This window comes from Manacus candei, unplaced genomic scaffold (assembly GCF_025592945.1).
Source record: "Manacus candei isolate 608988 ecotype Guabito, Panama unplaced genomic scaffold, ASM2559294v1 h1tg000014l, whole genome shotgun sequence".
Classification (NCBI taxonomy): Eukaryota; Metazoa; Chordata; class Aves; order Passeriformes; family Pipridae; genus Manacus; species Manacus candei.
In genome coordinates, this window is record NW_026138062.1 from 54040858 (window position 1) to 54062366 (window position 21509).

The 21509-nt window shown below is 48.3% G+C and overlaps 2 protein-coding genes across 5 annotated transcripts in view; one reads left to right on the forward strand and one right to left on the reverse strand.

The window, feature by feature from the left end:
* LAG3 (lymphocyte activating 3) overlaps positions 1-21509 on the reverse strand; it is a 177945-nt gene that overhangs the window by 138360 nt on the left and 18076 nt on the right. The gene's annotated exons all lie outside the window — the stretch shown is intronic.
* Positions 8374-19965, forward strand: ACRBP (acrosin binding protein). Of its 3 annotated transcripts, none has more exons than XM_051780807.1 (10): positions 8374-9016; positions 9754-9966; positions 12338-12432; positions 12540-12642; positions 12777-13137; positions 18276-18408; positions 18666-18779; positions 18886-19053; positions 19129-19215; positions 19763-19965. In XM_051780807.1, the coding sequence occupies exons 1-10, from the start codon at positions 8968-8970 to the stop codon at positions 19889-19891; spliced, it is 1452 nt and encodes a 483-aa protein (XP_051636767.1). In that variant the 5' UTR covers positions 8374-8967; the 3' UTR covers positions 19892-19965. The 3 variants fall into 3 exon arrangements, with proteins under 3 accessions (XP_051636767.1, XP_051636766.1, XP_051636765.1); XM_051780806.1 differs by having other exon boundaries at positions 8375-9016; positions 9808-9966; positions 18600-18779; XM_051780805.1 differs by having other exon boundaries at positions 8377-9016; positions 18600-18779.

Consider the following 21509-nt stretch of genomic DNA (forward strand, 5'->3'; position numbering starts at 1 on the left):
GTAACTGTGAGGAGATGACCCACACTGAAGCTCCCCTTTATCAATTCCATTGGCAGGACCTGGAGATGGATGAGCCCAAGTCTCTTCTTGCTGCTTGTGGTCTGCTCATCAGGAAGGTTTAGGATTTTCACCTGAAACACAGGATGTTTTCCTCACACATATAACTTGTATGAGGATCCATGGAAGATTTTGCTCTTGTAGTCATGAAGCCAAAGCTCTGCTCAGGTTCAAAGGACTGTAGGTGAAGAGCAATGTTATTCCCACCTTGTCACTGTATGGGGACTCTCTCAACCATCAGCTCAGGAGCTGGCGTTTTCTGCTCAAGGGAGTTAGCATTGAGCCAGTCTTTACTTTTTCTTCGAGAAGGGATCTGTGGGTTCTCATTTTGCACTGAAAAAAGTAGAGGTGGATTCTTGCCCAGGCTATGGCTCATGTTTTTGGTTCCCCAACCACAATCTCAGTCTGAATCCCCAGATTTTATTAGGCCACTCCCTGGGGCTTCCCTTCTTAAACAGAGAGAAAGTAAATTCTGGAAGATGTTGGCTATGTATCTGGTACAGTTTTCATAGTGGGGAGACACTGTGCCGTGATCCAAGGGGTGAGAAAGCTGTGGCAGGAGAAAAACTTTATTGAGCTGGAGTTAATTCAGACAGCAGCAGGGTGCTCAACTGACGTGGTGGATGTGGTCTGAACTTGAAGATGGGCTTTGGGCAAAGTGCAAGGGTGACGAAGGATGCAAGCAGTCCTCCAAGCAGTTTGGTTTTGAGGGGACACGACTGTAATTGTAATGGCCAGCGTTAGCAGCAAGTTCTCTAGGAACTGTGGGCTAGAGGGGCGTTTGGAGCACGAGCCCTGTAATGAAGCCACTGCTGACCAAGGATAATAAGTAGCTTATAAAAGCATGTGGTATCATGTGAGAGTGTGTGTGTGGGCAGGAGTGTGTTGCACACCAAACCAGCAAACAAGATTGCCTATTTTTCAGGTGCTGCTCACAGGAGTAACTGTGTTCCTGACGGCTCTGATTTGGGAAACACAAGTCTGGGGTTTTCTGCAGTCAGCATAGGATGCTGGGAGGGGGAGGTAGACTGGAATGTTTCTGTTTTCAGACTAAAACTTGGCCACAGCGTTACCATTGTGCTTCTTGGCACTCTGAGAATTGAAACATTCTGATGACCTAATGCAAAACAGATGAGAAACACCTTGGCTGGGTTCTGATTCAGTGCCAGAAAATGGCAAGCAGTGCTGCTGTTTTACTTCCCTGCCACTCTGCTATTGTGTCCTACTTCTGTCCAACAAAGGGGTGCTTCAGCCAGCAGCACGGAGCATTCAGGGGACATTTGCTGCAGCTGAGGAAATGCTCTGACTTACAGGAAGAGGGAACTTAGACCAAAATTTGGATAAAGCCTGAGCATTTTTAAATGGCTTAGAAGTATAAATGCAAATGAAAGGACATTAAAATCTAACCTTGGAAGGGAGGGAATAAGGGCAATAGCTGTGCAATATGTAATCACCAGAGGAGGAAAAAAATCAGTAGAAGCTGGAAATTACAAAGTACAAAAATGAAACCAGTGGGAACAAAGCCTGTAAGTGACAAGGCTGGAAACATAAGCAGCTTTTTTTAGAATGCCTTTTGTTTTTGATATAATTGAACATGGCACATGTCCATTACCAACTGCAGATAGCAGAATTGTTTGTAATGAGAGGAGGGGAAGTGTTCTGTAAATATTTATTCTGTGTTGGTGCTGGTGTCAATATGGGGATGATGTACTTCCTAGGCAAACAGTAAAGGAGAGTTTTAAATAGCATCTATTGGGGTCAAGACTTTTTTGATCAGCAGTCTTCAATAAATTATGTCTGTCGTCCTGTGAAAGCCACCCAAAGGAGTCTGTGGACTGCTCTCTGAAAGGCTCTGGACTGCTAAGGAAAGCCCACAAGGCTGGAAAAGAGCCAGCTCTGTGCTGGTCCTTAATGATGTCAAGAAGGCTGCCACAGCAGTCCAGATGTGAAATACTGAAACAGCAGGGAAGTAAATTGCTTCTCTCTAAAACAAGCAAGAAATCCAGGTCAACAAAATAAAATCAATTTGACTGGAAGTAGCAAAAACAGGTCAGTCAAAAACTACTTGAATTTTTTTTTTTAAAGATCTTGTTAATAGTTACCTGCATCACTCTAGTGGTAACGGGATCTGAAAAGTTTACTTCTCCTAGAGTTGAAGTGCTTAAAGCAGGGTTACACTAAGTTAAAGTAATCATGAGCTCCTTTACAGAACTGGCTAGCTTGCAGATTTCCTGGAACAGCTGTCAGTGCAACATAAACACTTTCTAAAATGGTGCTGGAGAAATTGCCCTTTTAGAGTGATTGGAAATATCCTAGTTGATGAGTAAAGTCAAGTCTGAGTTTCAGGAAGCTGCAGCCATTCAGCACAACAAGAGGGAAGATTTTTCCAGCCTCTTTAAGCCCATTTATTAACAATAATTGGTCATGCACACAAATGACCAGTTTATCTTGTCCAGCTGTGATTGCCCCATCTTTGGGCATCATTCCTAGTAGCTGGGCAAATATGTTGATGAGGATGTTCAGCGAAGTATTCCCCTTTCCAGCGAGCAGACGTGCTCACCAAGCTCCCGTCCCTTGGGCTCTGCTACCACCATGTCCATTGCATGATGTGTACAGGAGCCATCACCTTCCACCAGTGGGAACGCCTTCCTCTCCTGCTTTTGAATAAAGCGATTGAACTCGCCCCATAGCTCAGCAACATCCAGCCTTCCATTAAGCACTTTTGAGGTGTTACCCAACCATACACTCGGAGCCGCGTGGTGGACAGTCCCCCCCTCGCTGTCTGTTTAACAGCTTGTATAAGGCTTCTGTGCTTAAGCAGACTCATTGAAACTCAGCTGTAGGGTGTGTTTCTGTGAGACTCAGATTATCACAGATCAATTTTTATGAGACAGTTACTCAGAACTGGAAACACTGATTGGAAAGTACCCCTGGAGGTCATCTGCTTCAGCTTCCCCTTCAAAGCAGGGCTGCTGTCCGTCCTAAATCAGGTCAGATATATGCTGAGTACCGAAACTCTGTAGCAGAGCAACTAGGATGAGAAGCAGCAGTTGGGTGGCTCAAGATGAAAGGTGATATTACTGATGATCTTAAGACTCAATTCAAATGCCAGCCAAATCAGTCCAGAGATCGCAGCTTGGCAGTGAAGAAGAAAGACGTTCCCAAGAGACAACTTGCTCATACTGAAATGACTTAAAATGTCTGCCCAGACACAGCTGGTTTGACAGTTTCTGAGCCATTGTTCCTTTTATAATCAACCATTGCTCTACTTTCTCTCTGCCATGTGAACCAGGAGGATGAACTGTGAAGATGTTGACGAGTTGAGTGGCAACATCTGCTGCTTTAAAGCAAGCAAGGGGGACCTGCAGCATTGAAGGAGTTAAAGACTAACAGAAGGAAAGAAAATGCCCTACCTTTCTTTCGAAAGACAAGTGAAGGAAGTTTCTCCAACTCTGTTGCCTAGTAGTTACAGGATCAAAAGAAACATAGCTGTTTTTATCCAATAAAATGCATTTCATTTATAAAAATAGTCAAACATCTTGATTAATTTATGCTAATTTATGTTTATTTTTCTGAATACATAAAAGAAAGTTAAGTGTTAGTTTTAAAAAAGACATTTTTGCCCAAGGCTTAAGGACAGGCAAAGCTGTGACAAACACTAAGCTCCTAAAGCTTGGTGTGAAAGAAATGTTCAGCAAGTTGTCCACTTTAGTCTGTTTTTGCAGGTGTACAATTTAATTTCAGTGGCCTGGGTTGCTGCCATTGGATAAATAACTCATTCAAAGTTGAAAACCCATCTGGGAGTAGGAAAGGAATTATTTTTTACACATTGACAACAAGCAAGGAAAAAATGTGTGAGACCCTGAGATTTCCAAAAACCTGAATGATGCAGTCATTGGAAGAACCCATTTAGTTACCACAGAAAGATTGAGGTGGGAAGAGGTCTCTCTGGTGCTCTGTAGTCCAAGCCCCCGCCCACAGTAGGGATAAATTTGTGGTCAGATCAGGTTGTTCTTGCACTAAACAAACCTGCCTAAAAAGACTAGAGCAGTTGGTTCAAACATGCTTTTATGTAGCCACTCCATCTTAGGTTGTATTAATAATTCAAGAAACCATTTTTAAATACTGTTTTTGCTATCAATTAAATATTCCATTTTCTAAATGTCAAGTAAAAAATGCTTCATTCACTATTTCCTAACAAAATAAAATGTAAATTAAGTATTTGAATTAATGCATGTTATAACTCTACAGTGCTTGTATAAATGTGAATAGATTAACATATCTACCAAGTTAAAAATGAGTGCCAATTTTAATATGAAGTCTATATTTATCAGCATATTCGCAGAGCTCTCAGCCAATGACAGTAAACCCACCAAAATAAAGTACAAATGAGGAATGAAGATTATTTAACCTGTGATTAAACTCAGCAATTCATAGAATTTTGGTTCGAATCAGAACACCCTCTAATGCTTTTGTCTGTGGAGATGGAGATCTCTGCCCTGCTCTGCATGGGCTGGTACCCACATCCCTTCCCACAGGGCCACAGCTACCAGGTTGAAGGTGTTCAGTGTTGGGCTCTTCAAGTAGGTTTTGCTTCATGAAAGACAGTGCTGTACTGTCTGACTCCCTACATCAATGGAGCAAACGTTCCCCTTCCCTGTCTGCTCCTTTAGGGATATGTTTTAGTAAATGAAGCAGTCTTCCCTTTCCTTTGATGCTCTGTAAGGAATGAATAACCTGGCATGTCTCAGGGGCTCTGTTGGCCCCTTCCTTATTCCACTGTAACATCTACACAAGCATAACTGCTCATGGCCTCCTCCATAAGCAAAGAGACTGGTGTTTCTTTTCTAGGAACATACTGAGTCAGGAGAGGTTTAGGTTGGATATCAGGGAAAGGTTCTTCACCCAGAGGGTGGTTGGGCACTGGAACAGGCTCTCCAAGGAAGTGGTCACAGCACCAAGCCTGTCAGAGTTCAAGAAGTATTTGGACAACATCCTCAGGCACATTCTGTGATTCTTAGGGTGTCCTGCACAGGGCCAGGACTCAATGATCTTCATGAATCCCTTCTAACCCAGATTTTCTATGATTCTGTGATATACAAACATATTTCTGTTAACAGCACTGTTGTTATGGCTGTACAAGTACTCTGATTATTTCAATCCAGCTAACATGAGAAAGTAGATTTAGGTATTTTATGAAATCACTGTTGGGGTTTTTTTTCACCATAACAGGTGTTTTTGAAAGCATTTTTCTATCATCTCTGCTTACATTTCAAGTTATTTAAGACACAATCTTTCTAGGAATGCTGCTTGACAAGTCACTGAGTCTGGAATTCACACTTAATCTTTGAAGCCTCCATCTTTATGAGTTTTTGAAGTGATCGGACATCCTCTCCTTGCCCAAACCCCCCAGTTTAACTCAGAGAGCTGACACACTCTGACAAACATCAGACATCATTCCTTCCTCTTTGGTTAAGCTCTCTGTGCCTTTTTCTTGGCGGGCTAGGCCAGTGTGCATGTTGAAGAACCATGCTATGCACTTGGCTCTGCAGTCCCCCTGTCCCTGCTGGTCCTCTACTCACTACAGCCAAGACCCAGCTTGGAACCATGCTGCTACAGCAATGTCAGCCTCTCCTGCCTATATCTGATATCTCTGGGCATGCCTCTTGCCATCCTGGGCTGAGGACTGGGCACCATACACCATGCACCTGCACAAAGTAGAAGGGAAACAGTGGACTGGGGGATTAGATCGGTGCCTTGAGTCCGGGATGGTGATATTTTTGAGTGTTCGCCCTGACGTTCTCATGATTCTATTACCTGATGAAGTGACAATATAACCTTGTAGCAGAGGAGGGAGGGTCTGCGAGCCACTGTCCTGGATTTTTCAAGAGTTTTTCAGACACTGATGCTTGTGGTAGTGTTTGTGGTGGAACATGCAGCTGAGAAACAGCTGAAGTATTTTAGACGACAACAAGACTAACTCGGGAGAGGGGCTTGTCTGGTGGTGGTCCCTCACAAGGGTGGTCCCTCACAAACCAGACAGGCTCTTATAAAGCTCAGAATCGACACAGCAGTCGGATAGCAACATGGAAAATGCCACTCCAGCAAGTTGCTATCCAGCTGTTACCCTCCCTGCTGCTGGCATCAGGCGCTCTGTAGGCCTGGGGGTTACAGCTGTGCTCATCAGCCCGCTGAGCTCCAGATGGCACAGGAACACTGTCTGCAGGAAACTGCTGTGTGGTGGCTCTGAAAACAAGGGTGCAAATCTGCTTCAGTGCAAAAATTATACAACTTGTAATGTGGCATTAGAGGTACAACCTTAAAAGTACCAGGTCAACATTCAGAAATCAGAAAAAATGGAATTAATATCATCCCTGTGCTGTGCATTTCTGACCACTGTAGTTGCTTGAAGAAGCAGTAGGGAGTAGACCACCCCCCAGCTCTCAGCATTGATGCATTGTGTCCAAATTACTGTTCCTCCCATCCTTGTCCCTCCCCTAAAGATGACTTCTTTTTTTTCAGAGGCTTAAACAACAAGTGCCCCACAGCCAGCTGTCACACACCCAGCCAAACAGCACAGCACTGTCTCCTGCGCTTGCAGCCTCCCAACCCTGCTGGGTGCATGCTGGAGAATACCTGGCTCCTCCTTGCGGACTGTGAGTTCCTTGAAGGATTCTGACAACCTGAACCAAATCCAGGGTGTGCCACAGTGCATAAGTGCTAAGTAGCCAATCTGTCCTCACATCTCTAACCACCTTCTTTCCAAAAATGCAGTAGCTCCCCACAGGCCCTGCTACTAGAGCACCCACCAAGGGTGACTTCTTTGACAGCTCCTTTGTCTTCTGCCTTGTGTTTGAGTTCTCAGTGTATGTCTGGGGACTCTGGTCCATTCGTTCTTGTTTTCTGTTTTCATACACCATAAATCTCTTGCTGGTACATGTAGACAGAGGCTGTGTAGCCAGCACCTGACAGACATTAATAACATTGCATGGTATTACCCAGAGAAGTTGTGGATGCCCCATCCCTGGAAGTGTTCAAGGCCAGGTTGGATGAGGTTTTGAGCAACGTGGTCCAGTGGAAGATGTCCCTACCGTAGTGTGGGGTTCAACTAAATGATCTTTAAGGTCTTTTCCAACACAAACCATTCTATGATTCTATGACATGCCACATCGATGTGCTTTCCTAAGGCCAGCATTTCCATCAGCCACTGAGATCAGCACTGAACTTCTCCGGGAAGCTGCTCAGTCAGGGCAACAGAACTCAACCTGGTCTCTGTTGTCACAGGGAAGTGGAGGAGATTAACAGAGCTGGGGAGCTGAAGGCCCTGGAATTGTCTAAGATCAGCAAAAAAGTAGTATCTCTCAAGCTAAGCAATGGAAGACCAGGAACTGGCTAAAATTTGCAAGCACCAGTAGGGTTACCTGTTTTAGCACGAGTGGCAAGAGCTAGCTGGAAAAAGTCTCTTGCTCACTGTCTTTCTAAAGAGCAGTAAAACCATCCAAAATTCAGTGCTGCTGCTCAGGGGTCAGGCTTCAAGCTTCTCAGAAGCACTACCTTCCAACAAGACACCTTAGAGCAAACTACAGCTTGTCTCCTACCAGGACCTGCACAGTTACGTGGTGCTGCCAGACACCTCTTTAACAGACTACATGTCTGCAGTGATTTGAGCTTCTGCCTTGACAGCCTGGATGGCCACAGGGCACTGGCAGGAGATGTGTCAGCCATGCAAGCACAGCCAGCACATCCGCAGCACGCTCTGCAGCTGTTTCATACAGCAGAGCCGCTGGAATCTCCCAGGATTTGCCACAGAAGCGACTCCTGCAGCAGCATACTGCTGTGGAGCTGAAAACTTTGTCAGCTTTGCCCACAGCTCCTCCTTGGTTCCACAAGGGTGTCACTCTGCAGGCTGTGGGGTGACACGGCAGGCACGCGGAGCCGCTGTGCCAGCCTGTGTTCTGCTTATGGCTGCAGTTCTTGGAGCTGCTGTGCCAAGCATTTTCCTTCCAACCTGACAGCTGCTTGCCCCTGACGGTGATGGTTATGTCTTTCCCTCTCGCATCAGAAAGTGCCCAGCTGCGGGAGGCACTGTGTCGGCTCCTATCCATTGGGTGCACATGTGGATTGCTGTGCCTGTGCCCCGCACTTCATGCGTCTCTGTATTAAGAACTGGGTATGGGTGTGGTTCTCCCTCAAATAAGTCCTGTGGAGCTCTGTACATCTCTGCACTGGTGGCCCCAAAGCTCATTTTGCTGGGAGCATTCCTGCTTTTCCTGAGACGGCTTTACTGTGTAGAGTACAGTGCTCAGGGTACCTGTGCCAGATGCAGAGGAAGACCAGCTGGTGCTCTCTTGACTCCTTGGGAGTTCAGAAAGTGGCATGGCTGCCCAGAAGAGATCAAGCCATCTTCCCATTGCATCCTGAAGCAAGCTGGTGCTGGGACACATGTGCTTTCCAATCCCAGGTGTTGTCCCTTTCCCCTCCAGAAGAGCATAAAATTTTGGGGTGCAAGGTATCCCAGAGATACCACTTTTGTGGTACCCTCAGCCCTTGGTTAGCCTGGCCAGGCCTCAAATGCTGTTGTGTGTTGTTGCCAGCCACCACCATGTTCCCAGGCAGAGAGGGAAGCTCCCAGTTTGGTTCCTGCTCCTCCTTGTCCCCACGACCAGGTGTCTCCCCTCCCTGTGGGGTGCCTACCTGCCCTCACTCCCCCACAGGCATGAGCCTGGGCTTTGGCTGCCCTCCACAGGCCCCTCCCCAGCCCTGCTGTGACACCATGATCAGGTTCTGATCATGGCGCCGTGGCTACATTCTGGTTCCACTGTTGCCAGGGGCAGAACCCGAGTGCTCAGACTTTCCATGTCTGCTCTACTTGGTATGTGAGTGACTCCCACCCGGCCACCAAGCAGCTCCATGAGGCTGAAGCCTGTGGCAGACATGTTGTGGCTCCTCTGGCTACTGAGTAAGTGCCTGCCCTCACGAGGTCACCTCAGAGCCTGGGGCTGGGGCTGGAAGGAAGCATGAAGCCCCTGTGGTGCTGCTGCCATCCCCTGTCTCTCACAAGACCACACCACTGGGCCCATAGGCCATGCCAGCCCTCCGTTCTGCTCACCTGGGAGCAGCTGGAGGCTCTCAGAGGGGTCATAGGGTGGGGGACAGAGGAGAATGTGAAGGCAGGAGGGGAGGTGGCCCAGCTGAAGACAAAGGAGAGGAGGGAGGAGATGGAGGAATGTCCCCTTGGAGGGTCACAGGCCCATAGCATGGTCCAGGGGGCAGCTCACAGGGGCCATTGCAAGTGCCTCTGGAAGCTGGGGCTTTTGAAAGGGGGAAAAAGTCCATTGAGAAAAAACCCACCCAAAAAAACCAAAACAAAAACCAAGCCAAAAATCAAAACACCTTCCCCCAGTCCAAACCAAACCAAGCTCACAACAAAAGACAGCTTCTAAACTTTTTCTTCTTTTTTCCTTATTTTTTATTTTCACCCTTTTCCCCATGGGGCTCCTGGTTTCCCCAGGGCCCTGCAAGCAGGGACGATGGAGGGAGACCTCAACCAGCACCTGAGGTCCTCATCCCAGTGCCCTGCTCTGTGCCAGCAGACAGGAGCAGACCAGCCTGCCAGCTGCTCCTTCATTTCCACCCACCACTTGCCTCCATTACGGCGCTGTTAAGCACAGACTGTCCCAGGTCTTTCTCCCATAGGTCTGCTGACCTTGCCGACGGCTGCTGTTGCTCCACCGGTGCCTCCCATTCCAGGCAGTCCGCTGTCGGACACGGAGTACCAGCAATTCTTTGCAAGGCTGCAGCCGCTCTGGGAGGCAAACATGTTCTGCCTGCTGCGCCAGGCATACGGCTGCCTCAGTCCCACCATTCTTCAGCTGGACCAGGAGGAGAACCACGGCCAAATCCCCAGTGGTAAGGACATCACTCCACCTCCATGGGCAGCAGAGGGTGTGGCCCCAGCTGGAGCAGGGCCAGCTGTTTCTCTGCCCTAAAATGCTACAAGATTGTGGGAGGGGTTGTTTTGGAGTCTCTAGCCCAAAGTCCAGCTTGGAGCAGACACCCCCAGAGCAAGAGCACACCAGCTTTGTGCAAGAGTGGTTTTGCAGCCTCTCTGGGCATCCCTCCCTGTGCTGCACCACTTTCCTGGAGAAAAAATGCTTTTCCCAATGGCCAGTCCTAACCTCCTAAGCAGGCCACAGTTTTCTGGGGCTCAGTGAAGGTCTTCATCTCTTACCAGCTCCTTCCAACTTGATCTGGGCATTAATGCAGAAGCTTGGCTCATGGGTTCTCATAGGTCTTTAAGAAAACTTGAGATGATAAGCTGCCTTTTTAAGTGTTTAACGTTTCAGGAGCCAAGAAACATCCCAGTTCAGAAAGCACCATAGCAACAGCACCCTTCAAATCTCTGCAGTGATATTTTCCCTGCACCCCTGCATCAGAGAATTTAAGTGGCATAATTATATCTGTGCAGCTGAAAAATTTGGTACTACTTCTGTTGTATTTTTCTTCAGAGGAAAAAAAATAGGAACAATTTTCTCATAAAAAATATGTCTTTATATTTAGATATGAACGTCAATGAGCTGAACGATCAGCCAACTGTGCTTATTTGGACTGCAGCTTGAGGGCAACTATTTCTTGCTGGTTTCTGCAGCTGTGTCAGGGAAACAAGTGCCACCCCTCAACACCAGATCCAGGGATGGGTTCTGGGCTCCTCACTCACTTGTGGGCACCTGCAATCCTATGCCATAGTGCTGCAATCCTATGCCATGGTGCTGGGTGCACCCAGGGTCTGTCCCTGGTTCCTCTCCTGGTGCCCAACTCCCCAGCATTGTTCCTTGCCACCTCCAGCCACACTCCCACTGCTCTTGCCTTTGGAGACACAGCTGCCAAGGGCAGAAGCATCTGGAAATGCCAGGAGATGGGACAATTTTGCAGTTTGCCTTCTTTACCTTCTTTTTCTCCGTCCCTCAGCCTAACAGACCCATCCAGCAGACTTTATTTCCCTTTGTGTTATCCTTTTTTTACAGTTTTTGGGTTATTTTGGCACATTTCAGCCAGGCTGAGAGGCCAAGCTGTCATGGCAGAACATGTGCCAACGCATGTTTAGCCTCTGCTGTCCTCACAGAGCTATGGTAGTGCTGTCTACATCCAGGTATTCATGAGCATTTATTGCACCTCATCGGGTGCTGATGAAGGCAGTTACCTTGTGTTTTAAACAAAGAATAGGGGTCGATCTGGAGTGTTCCCTACAAGTTAGACACTTTCCTGGGCTGGGATCCTGGTGGATACCTGAAATTCTATTTTTGATGGTGCAGGTGTATGCTCAGCACAAGAAGTGTGTGTACAGGGTAAAAGTTGGTGCACAAGCAACAAACAGGACAGTAGTGCAATTCCACTGCTGATCTCCTCCCTCTCACTCCTGTGCACACAGGGCTGGCTGTGCTAGCCAGACCATGCGCTCCTAGAGCAGAGGGAGCACAAGATCAACCCCCTCCCCAATTCTCCCCGGGTTTTCTGCTCTCCTGCATGCCTTTGCTTTCCTGTGATCACTGCAGAAAGAGCTGCAGCTTTGGGGTCAGTGTGTCGACAGTGCCGGTCAAGACCACAGTGTGTGTGTACAGGTACAGGCTTTGTCAGCAGCATCCTGGCCCTATGGACTTTCCTCCATCCCCTGCAAGGCTGGAATCGATGTCAAACTATATTGCCCTGAAGATATTGTCTCCTCTAGAGCAGGTTTCCCAGAGAAGCTGTGGCTGCCCCAGCCCTGGAAGTGTTCAAGGCCAGGTTGGATTGGGTTTTGAGCAACCCGGTCTAGTGGAAGGTGTCCTTGCCTATGGCAGGGGAGTTGGAACTAGATGATCTTTAGGGTCCCTTCCAACCCAAACCATTCTATGATTCTCTGGTGCTCCTAGGCCCAGTCTGGGCATCTTTCAAACCTATCACATCACTACTTTTCTCTTTTTTCTAAACCCTGTAAGGACTAATAACAGAATCATCAGATCCTGGAAATAGGAAGTTTGGATCTCTGTCATAAGGAAGATAACTGTGAGAAAAATGGCAGAAGAATGAACTGAAGCCCTCAGGGGGTTGGAGGGAAAGGGCATGTGGCACCTGGGATTGGGAGCTGTAACAGCCCAAGGCTGTGATCTCCACATGGGGCGGACAGACTTTCCCTGCATCCACAAGCTGTCACCCCAGAGGTCCCGATCCCTTAGTGCACCCAGGACGAGGGGGTAGATGACAAAACCTGTGGCCTGCCCCTATCCCACATGTCTCTCTCCAGGGCCAGTCTGCACTGACTTTCCAGAGGTGCTGCAGTTTCAGAGCTTCTGCCAGTTCGCCCAGTACCGCTGCCTCAAACAGCAGTTCTATGTCAAGGTGGGGAGTGGGATTTGGGGGAGGGGGGTAGGGGAGGTGGAAGGGGTGAGGAGGAAGGGAAGATTACATAAGCAAGATTCGTGTTTCTCCCTCTTTTCCCGACTCAGCGAGTCCCGTGTTCGACTTGGTCTCTAAAAGATGTCATCCCCTCGAAGCCACCTCACACTGTGAGCTCCGTGACAGTGGGCAAAAGCTCCTCTGCCAGAGAAGGTATGGCTGCACCGAGCTGTGCTGGGCACCCCTGCTCGCCTGCTCATCTCCTGTAGCTACTCTTCCACGCCCAGCACCTTTCTGGCTGGCCTCAGAAAGGTGCCCTCAGCCACTTCATCCCTCTGTCTCCTCAGCTCACAAGCAGGCTTCTCCCTCTCCTGCTCATGTGGAAAGGCTTCTGAACCACTCTCATGCGCCCCTGGGTCAGAAACCACTGTTGACAAAGCCCCCCACAGCCACATCAAAGGTGACCACACCCTCACAGAAGAGCAGGACAACTGTACACCCACCCACTGTGCTTGTCCCGGCTGCCACTACTGCCTCGCCTCCCGGGGTGGAATCCCCTGAAGACCAAAGCCTGAAGAACAGCATCTGGCAACTGATCCATTCGGCCCTTTCCTTGGATGCATCCCTGAACACCAAGGACTCTTCTTGGAACTTCACCAAGTCAGGTCCAGAAATCATATCAGAGCAGGAAATTCCCCCCCGAGGCAGGTGAGGGCAAGACTGCTCTTTCTGGGTACCTGTGCAGTACTGTCCTTGTGCACACTGGCTGGCAGCCCCAAAGCATTCATACCCCTGCTTGGAGCAGGTGGTGAGTGTGGGCAGGCTTTCCGGAGCAAGCTGTCCCATACAGAGAAGGAATGTACCTGGGAAGCCCCTCAGGCACCCCCTGCTCCAGCACAGTGTGAGCAGGGAGAGGGTGATGCAGCACTGCTCGTACCTGAAAATGTCACTGGCCTTGCATCCTGAGAAAAGTGCCTGGGCCTTAGCTGCAGGCAGGGCTTTGTTTCCCCACACTGTGGCCGTATGCAGTATGCAATCACCTCTGCACTTATCCTCCTCCCAGCAAGTCTCCCAGGAGTACAGGTGATGTGCAGAAACAGATTCGTTGTGAACACAGGTCCTTGGGATGTGTCTCACTGTGATCCTTGCTCTCTGTGTGCAACATGAAGCAGATATTTCTTAAAACAGGTTCCTGAGGAACCCTTGGAGGTGTGCTCTGTCATCTCGCAAGTAAAGTAAAAGCAGCCCTGTGCTAGGAAGTAGAGCTGGGAGCACAAAGCCATGCTCCTGGCTGTGCAGGACCACTGCTTCTCCTCGAGCATGTGAAACTGTGTGCACTCTGGATCTATGAACAGCTCTTCCTAGGGGGTTTCTGGTTCCCCACTCTGGTTTTGGGAACAGCTACATGGCAGTTCAGCACAGGGCCCTGTGACAGCCCAGCTTGCTGCAGTCCTTTTACACACCCTTCTCAGTTTCTCTGGCCTGTAGGAGCTTGTTGAGCATGTTGAGTTCTTCTCAGTTGCTTTGCCAGCATCCATTTGTTTCTGTCTTCAGGTAGCTGGGACTGGCAAGCCCACACAGAAAAGACCTGCAAAAGGATCATATCCTTTCACTCTAACTTATTTTTTGATCCTTTACTACACTGTGGCTGAGGGCCACTTGCTTTGACTGAGAAGCAAAGATTATTTTGCTTACCAAGAGCAGAAAAAAAAAGCTCTGTAGATGTGGTTTTCATGGAGAAGTCATTTTGGTTTCGCTCTGTTGGTGGTCAGTGATGTTCCTATAAGCACACAGATTTTGTGCATGATTGCACATCTGTGGTTGCTCTTAAACACAGAGCGTACTACCACTACAGTTCAGCCAGAGATTCCTCTTCTGCATGTAAAAATGAATTGCATCATGTTGTTAAAGCCATAACTGTTCTCTTGCAAGGCTGTAATGTGTCATCCTCCTCCCTAACATTGTAGGAAGCTTTTACTGCCTGGAAACATTTTTTTCTGGTGTATATACTCTAAACTGTGTTTCGTTGAGGATGTACTCGTTTTCCCTTCCTCTGAAACTTGTGAGCCTTGTTCTGATTTGATTCCATTGGGATTATTGAGGGACTGCTGTGATTGCAGATGACACCTGCTATTCTGTTTCACAGTTTCTCAAAGACACTAATGCTGACTGTGTGTCTGTAACCTGGCAGCAAAGCCCCATCAATCATGCTAAGCAAAGCTTAAACTCAAGTGGGGATAAAAAGGCGAGATAGACCGCGCCTGTCGGCTTTGCTGCTCACGACATCCTGCCTCCTCTCAAAGGGACTTCAAAGCATGACCTAAAAAAGGGGCAAAATGCTTTTGAGCATTTCCATTCCAGCAGAGGAGCAGTGCTGGGTGGGACTGGACGTTTCACACAGGGGCCATTCAGCGTCTGGTCTAACACAAGGTGTGCAGGGTGGTGACAGGCACAGATCCCAGGGCTGTGTGTCTACCTAAGGGTCTTATGTCCGGCAGGACATCTATCCCTTCTTGCTCACCCCTGCTTGTGGCAGCTGCTCTGGTAGCTCCACCAGCTTTCCTAGTACTTGATGAAGTTAACTGTGACCTTTAGAGAGAGACAGGGCAATGGTAGTGATATAACAAGAATCTGCAGCACACTTTTGTGGTCTTTCTGCTAGCAGTGAATCATTATGAGGGGAAAAATGTCAATTATTGCACTTATTTTCTATTTTAAGTCCTTATTGTGTTTGCTGCCTTATTTCCCATTTCCTCTTCTAAGAGTTGCCTATATACCAGGATTCAGTCTTGCAATAAGATAAAAAGAGCTCTGTAGCTCTTACATTATAAAGCCTGTGCAACTCTGATTTTTTGCAGCAATTTTCAGTGGCCCTTTAAAACATCCCCATGTTCCAGCTCTATGTGCACAGCCCTGTGATGGGTTTCAGCAGCTAGATGCATAGAAGGACATCAACCTCCCTTCCCTGCTTTTCTGTTTTCACACAAGAATTGCATTTGCCCTTTTTCCCAGGGCTTCCCACTGTTGTGTTGTTTGTCAGCTACAACCTCTACACCCCTTTCAGCATCACAGCTGTCCCAGATGCAGACCTTAGTCTGCTGGTATCCTCACATGGGTGCTCACTTGTGGTTCATGTGAGCCCAGCTTTCCCAGTAAGGCTGTTCCAACCCCTCTCAGAATCCCAGAATCACAGAATAGTTAGGGCTGGAAAGGACATCTGGAAATCATCTGGTCCAACCCCCCCTGCCACGGCAAGGTCACCTAGAGCAGGTTACACAGGAATGTGTCCAAGTGGGTTTTGAATGTCTCCAGAGAGGGAGGCTCCATGAGTAGCCGGTTCCAGTGCTGTGCCACCCTCAACGTAAAGTTCTTCCTCATGTTGAGGTGGAACTTCTTGTGTTTTAGTTTATGGCCATTACCCCTTGTCCTATCACTGGGCACAACTGAAGAGTCTGGCACCATCCCCTTGGCACCCATCTTTGAGATATTTATATGCATTGATAAGATACATACATTCCTGGTGACTTGCCCTCTTCCTCTTCCTCCTCCTCCTCCTCCTGCTTTACTGCTCCAGACAGTCCTTGTGGTACTTATGTACTTCAAACCCAGAGGCTTTCATTTTAAGGCCAAACTCTTTGTTAAAAGTATCATCCCCAGAAAAAATACTCTTTTTGAATTATCATCACCCACAGCCAGCTTTGGCATGCAGGCAAAGATCTCTTTACTCTTTACGAAGCTGTTAAGAATGGCTTTTTCCTTAATGGTTTTAGTTTCCTGCATCACCCCCCACCTAAATCAGAAGTTACCAAGTGCTGGAAAGCTGTTTGCTCCTTATCTTCTTTTCTGCTCGCCTCAGGTACTCACTCCACCTCAGCCAGCCAATATCGGGGAGGCTCAGCAGCTGAAAGTTAATGGCTCAAGTCCTTGTCCTTACATTGTGAGAGAGGTGGATGCTGTTCACCAGCACTCTTCAGAGATACCACTGAAGCAGGCTCTGTATGTGTCATTCCACATCTTGAGATGCTAAAGTATGATAAGCTTTTATCTGAAGTTTTCTCTTTTTGCCTTGGAGCAATTACTGATCTCAGCTCACAGATTCTTCTTAATTCTGGGGGGGAGTTCACATTCACTTTGAATCATTGCCTCACAGTACCTCTTGGGCTTTTTCCAGGACGGTGGTTAGGACAATAACATGCATAAATACTAAGCTGGGGTGGGATTTGCATTAAGAAATCACTTTAGGTAGATCTATCCCTTTCCCTGAAGCATGGGTGAAATGTCTGTACATCCACAAACAGCTGAGCAGTATGTCAAGAAGCATAGGGGACCCACAGCAGTGCTGTTATACTCACTCAGAGGTGGTAAATCAGCTCATAAATTTGAAAATACTAGGCCAGAAAACCTCACAGCAGCGATGATGAGCAGAGATAGAGCAGGAAAAGGATGTGACAGGGAGTGCAACAGTATTTCTTGGTAACCTCAGACTGATGGCACAACTCCGATTTCCAGGAAGGTGATCTATTTTAACCTTCAGGCCCAGCAATTGCTCTGATCATGCACCTTGGCCTTCCTGCTCAGCGCAGGACATGAAACCATGTCTGGTGAGCCCTGGAGAAAAAAAACAGTATCATGTGTCTGAGCTACAGACCCTTCTCCTAAGAGAAGTTTGGGATATCTTTTTGAAGTCTCTGAACTGTGGAGAAACCACCCCATCAGCTGCTCCCAAGCTAAATACCCTCTGTGTCAGGAACATGCAGCTAATTTCTGGTTTGAATGGATCTCGCCCCAAACTCCAGTCACCAAAAGTCATTACTCTTCCATCTGTTGACAAGGACAGCTTTCCAGCTGGTGCCCTCCTTGGAAAAAGTGCTGGCTTGCTGAATGGCCACCCCCTAGTGTCTTCACTCAGCTAAGTGAAGCTTTTTTAGCCTCTTGCTCTAGGTGAAAGTTTTCCAAGCCTTAGGAAATCTCATCTTCATGACCTTCCTTGAGGTTCTCCACCTTTTTTTTATTTTTTTAATGCTAATCTGAAGGTCTCCAAGAAGTTTCAAATACTCTCAGGAGGATTTGTCCATACAGGTTAGCCCATGCATGGATTTTAAGAGCATTTTAACATAGGTAGTTGCTGCTCCTCTTACTTTTTGTCAGATCAGTTTGTTTATTTATCACTGGTTTTGTTTCCAGACACAAGAGGCAAATATCTAATTGAGCATTTTTACCTCTTCTGTACCATTGTTGGCGATTGAAGCCAACCATCCGTGTCTAGTAACAGTTCTGTACCATGCCTACAAATTCCACTGTTCCTAATATTCTTATTGGTCTTATCCCATTGTCCTTAAATTTTTTACTTTTAGCTACCCATGTCAGTTTGGATGAACAGTTAATTCATGGTTAAAAGATTTTTCCCCTTTCTATCAAATACATTGGCTCAAGCAGGAGGGAGGCTTAATGAGTGACATCCCCCAGACCCAAATGGGGCTGCCCCACAGTCAACACTCAGCATACCTCTAACGAACATCTCCTCATTGCCCCCAGATGGACAAAACTAGGCAGCACCTGCTGCAGGAGCCCTGGGAAAGTTCTTCAAGCTGTGAAGCTTCGTCCAGTCCCTCTCACATGCTCCCAAATGTGCGCACACACACACCCACACCCACACCCACACCATAGCCTCTGTGTTACACAGGCGTGTACAAACTCTGCAGATACTCCCATTCTTCTATGCAGTTTAGCCAGGAGTCCAAGGTTTCTTTGGGAAGGGGTTTTTTTGCTATGTTTTGGGGTTGTTTTCCCTTCTTTCAGTTTCTAATTGAAGGTGTATTGCCTTCTTCCTTCCCTTTCTCTGTCAGCCTTTTAGCCCTGCAGAATGACGAGGCAGTGCTGGTCCTGTGCTATGCAGTGCTGGAGGGAAACTGTCTCTCATCAATGCTTGCCATGGCCTGGAAGGAGATGGAAAAAAGAGTCTTTGGGTTCGGAGACTCGGTAAAGACCTTGATGTCCACCTTTGACCCCCATGGTGTGCAGGGCTCCCTGTCATTTCAGGTGTCACCTCCCAAGAGAAGCTAACCTGGGTGACCAGGGAGGCAAGCTCCAAGCCAGGGATGTGGGAGCTCCTCAGTCTCCTCTTTTGGGAGCTTCTTAGTCTCCTTTTCCCCCCTGACCATCCACCCTAGGTGTGTGACAACCTTGGGCGGCATCACATGGACCTGTGCCCTGACTGTGCTTTCTGCTCGCTGAAGATGGAGCAGTGTCAGAACACCAAAACCCTGAGCCGTGTTCACTGCGACACAGGTGACTTCTTCACCTACATCAACCCTCAGATCTCAGCCCAGCACCAGGATGCAGAAAAGCAGGTACCAAGTGAGCTGTATGCCCTGCTGGTCTCTGAGGAGGAGCCTGGACTGGGAGGTGGGGAAGGGAAGAAAGAAGCATGTCTCACTTTATCCCACTCCTTTGCAGACCAGATTCTCAGATACTCTGGAGGAATATGACATGGACTTTTTCAGAGGGCTGAGGTCAGAGTACTGGTGCAGTCGGATGGCCACCCATGGCTGCCAGGACCCAAGTGTGATCCTCTGGCTGGAGGCAGAGTACGCTGCCTTCCAAGACGGAGGTACACCGAACAAGGTGAGTGACCATCAGTAGATGTTCCCATCTCTCCTTCTCTTCTTCTTTCTCTGACCTTCATTCCCATCTCCCCAGGTCTGTGACTCCAGTGGAGTTCAGCACCCCAGCTACTGCATGTTCAAGAGCCACCAGTGCCTCCAGAAGAGCATCCACAACCAGCGGGTGAGAAGCAGCTGCACTGCCTTTTGCACAGCCTGCTCCTCCATGGCTGAGCCCTCCATAGCCAGCCTTGAGTCCCTGTGGAACTCCCTGGCACCCTACTTGTCCTTCCAGGAGGACAGAATTGAATGTGTTTGAGGGGGTGATAAATAGTGAGCCAAACGTAACTGGCGTGTCATAGGTGGGTGGGATTTGCACAGACACTGTAAGGGATGGAAGCAGAGGCAGATATAATGTGGAGAAAAAGAAGCTGTGGGAAGCCTCCCATCCATCAGGGTATCCCTGTAGGGGAGGATCTCTCCCATCGACTGGTTGCTTCCTAGGTGGTAACAAAAACCAGAATCACCATAGCAGGACAGAGCACTAGCCTATATCTCAGGAAACACACAGCTCAGCTATTAGCTGAACGGCTTTCCAGCTGGTTCTCCCCCTTCCCCTCTGGTGCTCCCATCATGCCAGCCTCCAAATGCTGTCCAACATGGAGATCCTCTTTCCTTGTGGAAAGGATGGGCAGTGGCACCCTTCCTATGAACTCAGGTTCTCCTTGCAGGTGACCCGCGTTGAATGCAAGAGTAACGAGACCTACCGGGTGCTGAGTGCGAAGGAGGGAGAAGAGGAGGTGCAGCAGTGGCATGAGAGGTTCTTCAGCCTTGCCAAGCAGCAGTCAGAAAATCATTAAAGTTTGAAAAGACCTTCAAGATAATCAAGTTCAACCTTTGACCAAGTACCACCATGCCCACTAAACCATATCGTGTAGTGCCATGTCTACTTGTTTTTTGAACTCTTCCAAGGATGGTGATTCCACCACTTCCTTGGGGAGCCTGTTCCAATGCCTGACCACCCTTTCAGTGCAGAAATCTTTCCCAATATCCAATCTGAACCTTCCCTGTTGCAACCTGAGGCCATTTCCTCTTGTCCTATCACTTGTTGCCTGGGAGAAGAGACCAATCCCCACTTTGCTACAGCCTCTTTCAAGTAGCTGTAGAGAGCAGTAAGGTTTCCTCAGTGCCTCCTTTTCTCCAAGCTAAACAACCACAGCTCCCTCAGCCACTCCAGATCCTTCACAGGCTTCGTTGCCCTTCTCTGGACATGCTCCAGCACCTCAATGTCTTTCTTGTAGTGAGGGGCCCAGAACTGGACACAGCATTCAAGGTGTGGCCCCTCCAGTGGTGAGTACAGAGGGACAATCACTTCCATGGTTCTGCTGGCCATGCAATTTCTGATAAAAGCCAGGATGCCACTGGCCTCCTTGGCCACCTGGGCACACTGCTGGCTCATGTTCAGCTGCTGTTGACCTGCACACCCAGGTCCTTTTCTGCTGGACAGCTTTCCAGCCACTCTTTCTCAAGCTTGTAGCACTGCATGGGGTTGTTGTGTACCCAAGTGCAGGACCTGACACTTGGCCTTGTTGAACCTCTTAGAATTGGCCTCTGTCCATCAGTCCAGCCTGTCCAGATCCCTCAGCGGAACCTTCCTACCCTCCAGCAGACCAACACTCCCACCTAACTTGGTGGAGTGAACTTATTGAGGGTACCCTCGTCCAAATCATTGATAAAGATACTAAACAGGACTGGCACCAACACTGAGCCCTGGGGAACCCCAGTAGTGGCTGGCTGCCAGCTGGGTGTAACTCCATTCACCACCACTCTCTGGGCTCAGCCATCCAGCCAGTTTTTAACTCAGGAAAGAGTGCACCTGTCCAAACCATGGGCTGCCAGCTCCCCCAGAAGAATGCTGTGGGAAACTGTGTCAAAAGCTTTACTAAAGTCCGGGTAGACAACATCCACAGCCTTTTCCTCATCTACAGCAAGGGTCACCTGGTTATAAAAGGACATCAGGTTGGTCAAGCAGGACCTGCCTTTTGTAAATCCATGTTGCCTGGGCCTGATCCCCCCGTTGTCCTGCACATGCCCTATGATTGCACTCAAGGTAATCTCTTCCATAACCTTCTCCGGCACTGAGGTCAGACTGAATGAGGGGAGCCTCACTGTGGCAGCTGCTGGAACTCCTCTTGGAAACATTTTCTCCAGCCAAAGGAACAGATGAGCACTGGAAAAGGCATTTCTTGCATCCTTCCCCTGTACATAGCTCCCTGTACCAGTCCTCCAAAGGATGAGTCTTATTTTATAAAGAGCCTGTTTGATTATACAAAATTCATTTGTTCCCTTCTTTCCAATGCCACTGCTCTATTACACTCCCCAGTGACCCCTCTTTTGCCCAAGGTGGATCCTCATGCCATCCGGATCCACAGTCATGTTCCTTTCTTATGCAGCCCATGTGTCCCCTGAGCAGAAGGA

Excerpts from the sequence above, each read along its gene's own strand:
- ACRBP (XM_051780805.1), top strand. The coding sequence starts at position 8,968 with ATGAGGCTGAAGCCTGTGGCAGACATGTTGTGGCTCCTCTGGCTACTG. Across the intron at positions 12,433-12,539 it reads AACAGCAGTTCTATGTCAAG|CGAGTCCCGTGTTCGACTTG; the intron begins GTGGGGAGTGGG and ends TTCCCGACTCAG. Across the intron at positions 19,054-19,128 it reads ACGGAGGTACACCGAACAAG|GTCTGTGACTCCAGTGGAGT; the intron begins GTGAGTGACCAT and ends CCATCTCCCCAG.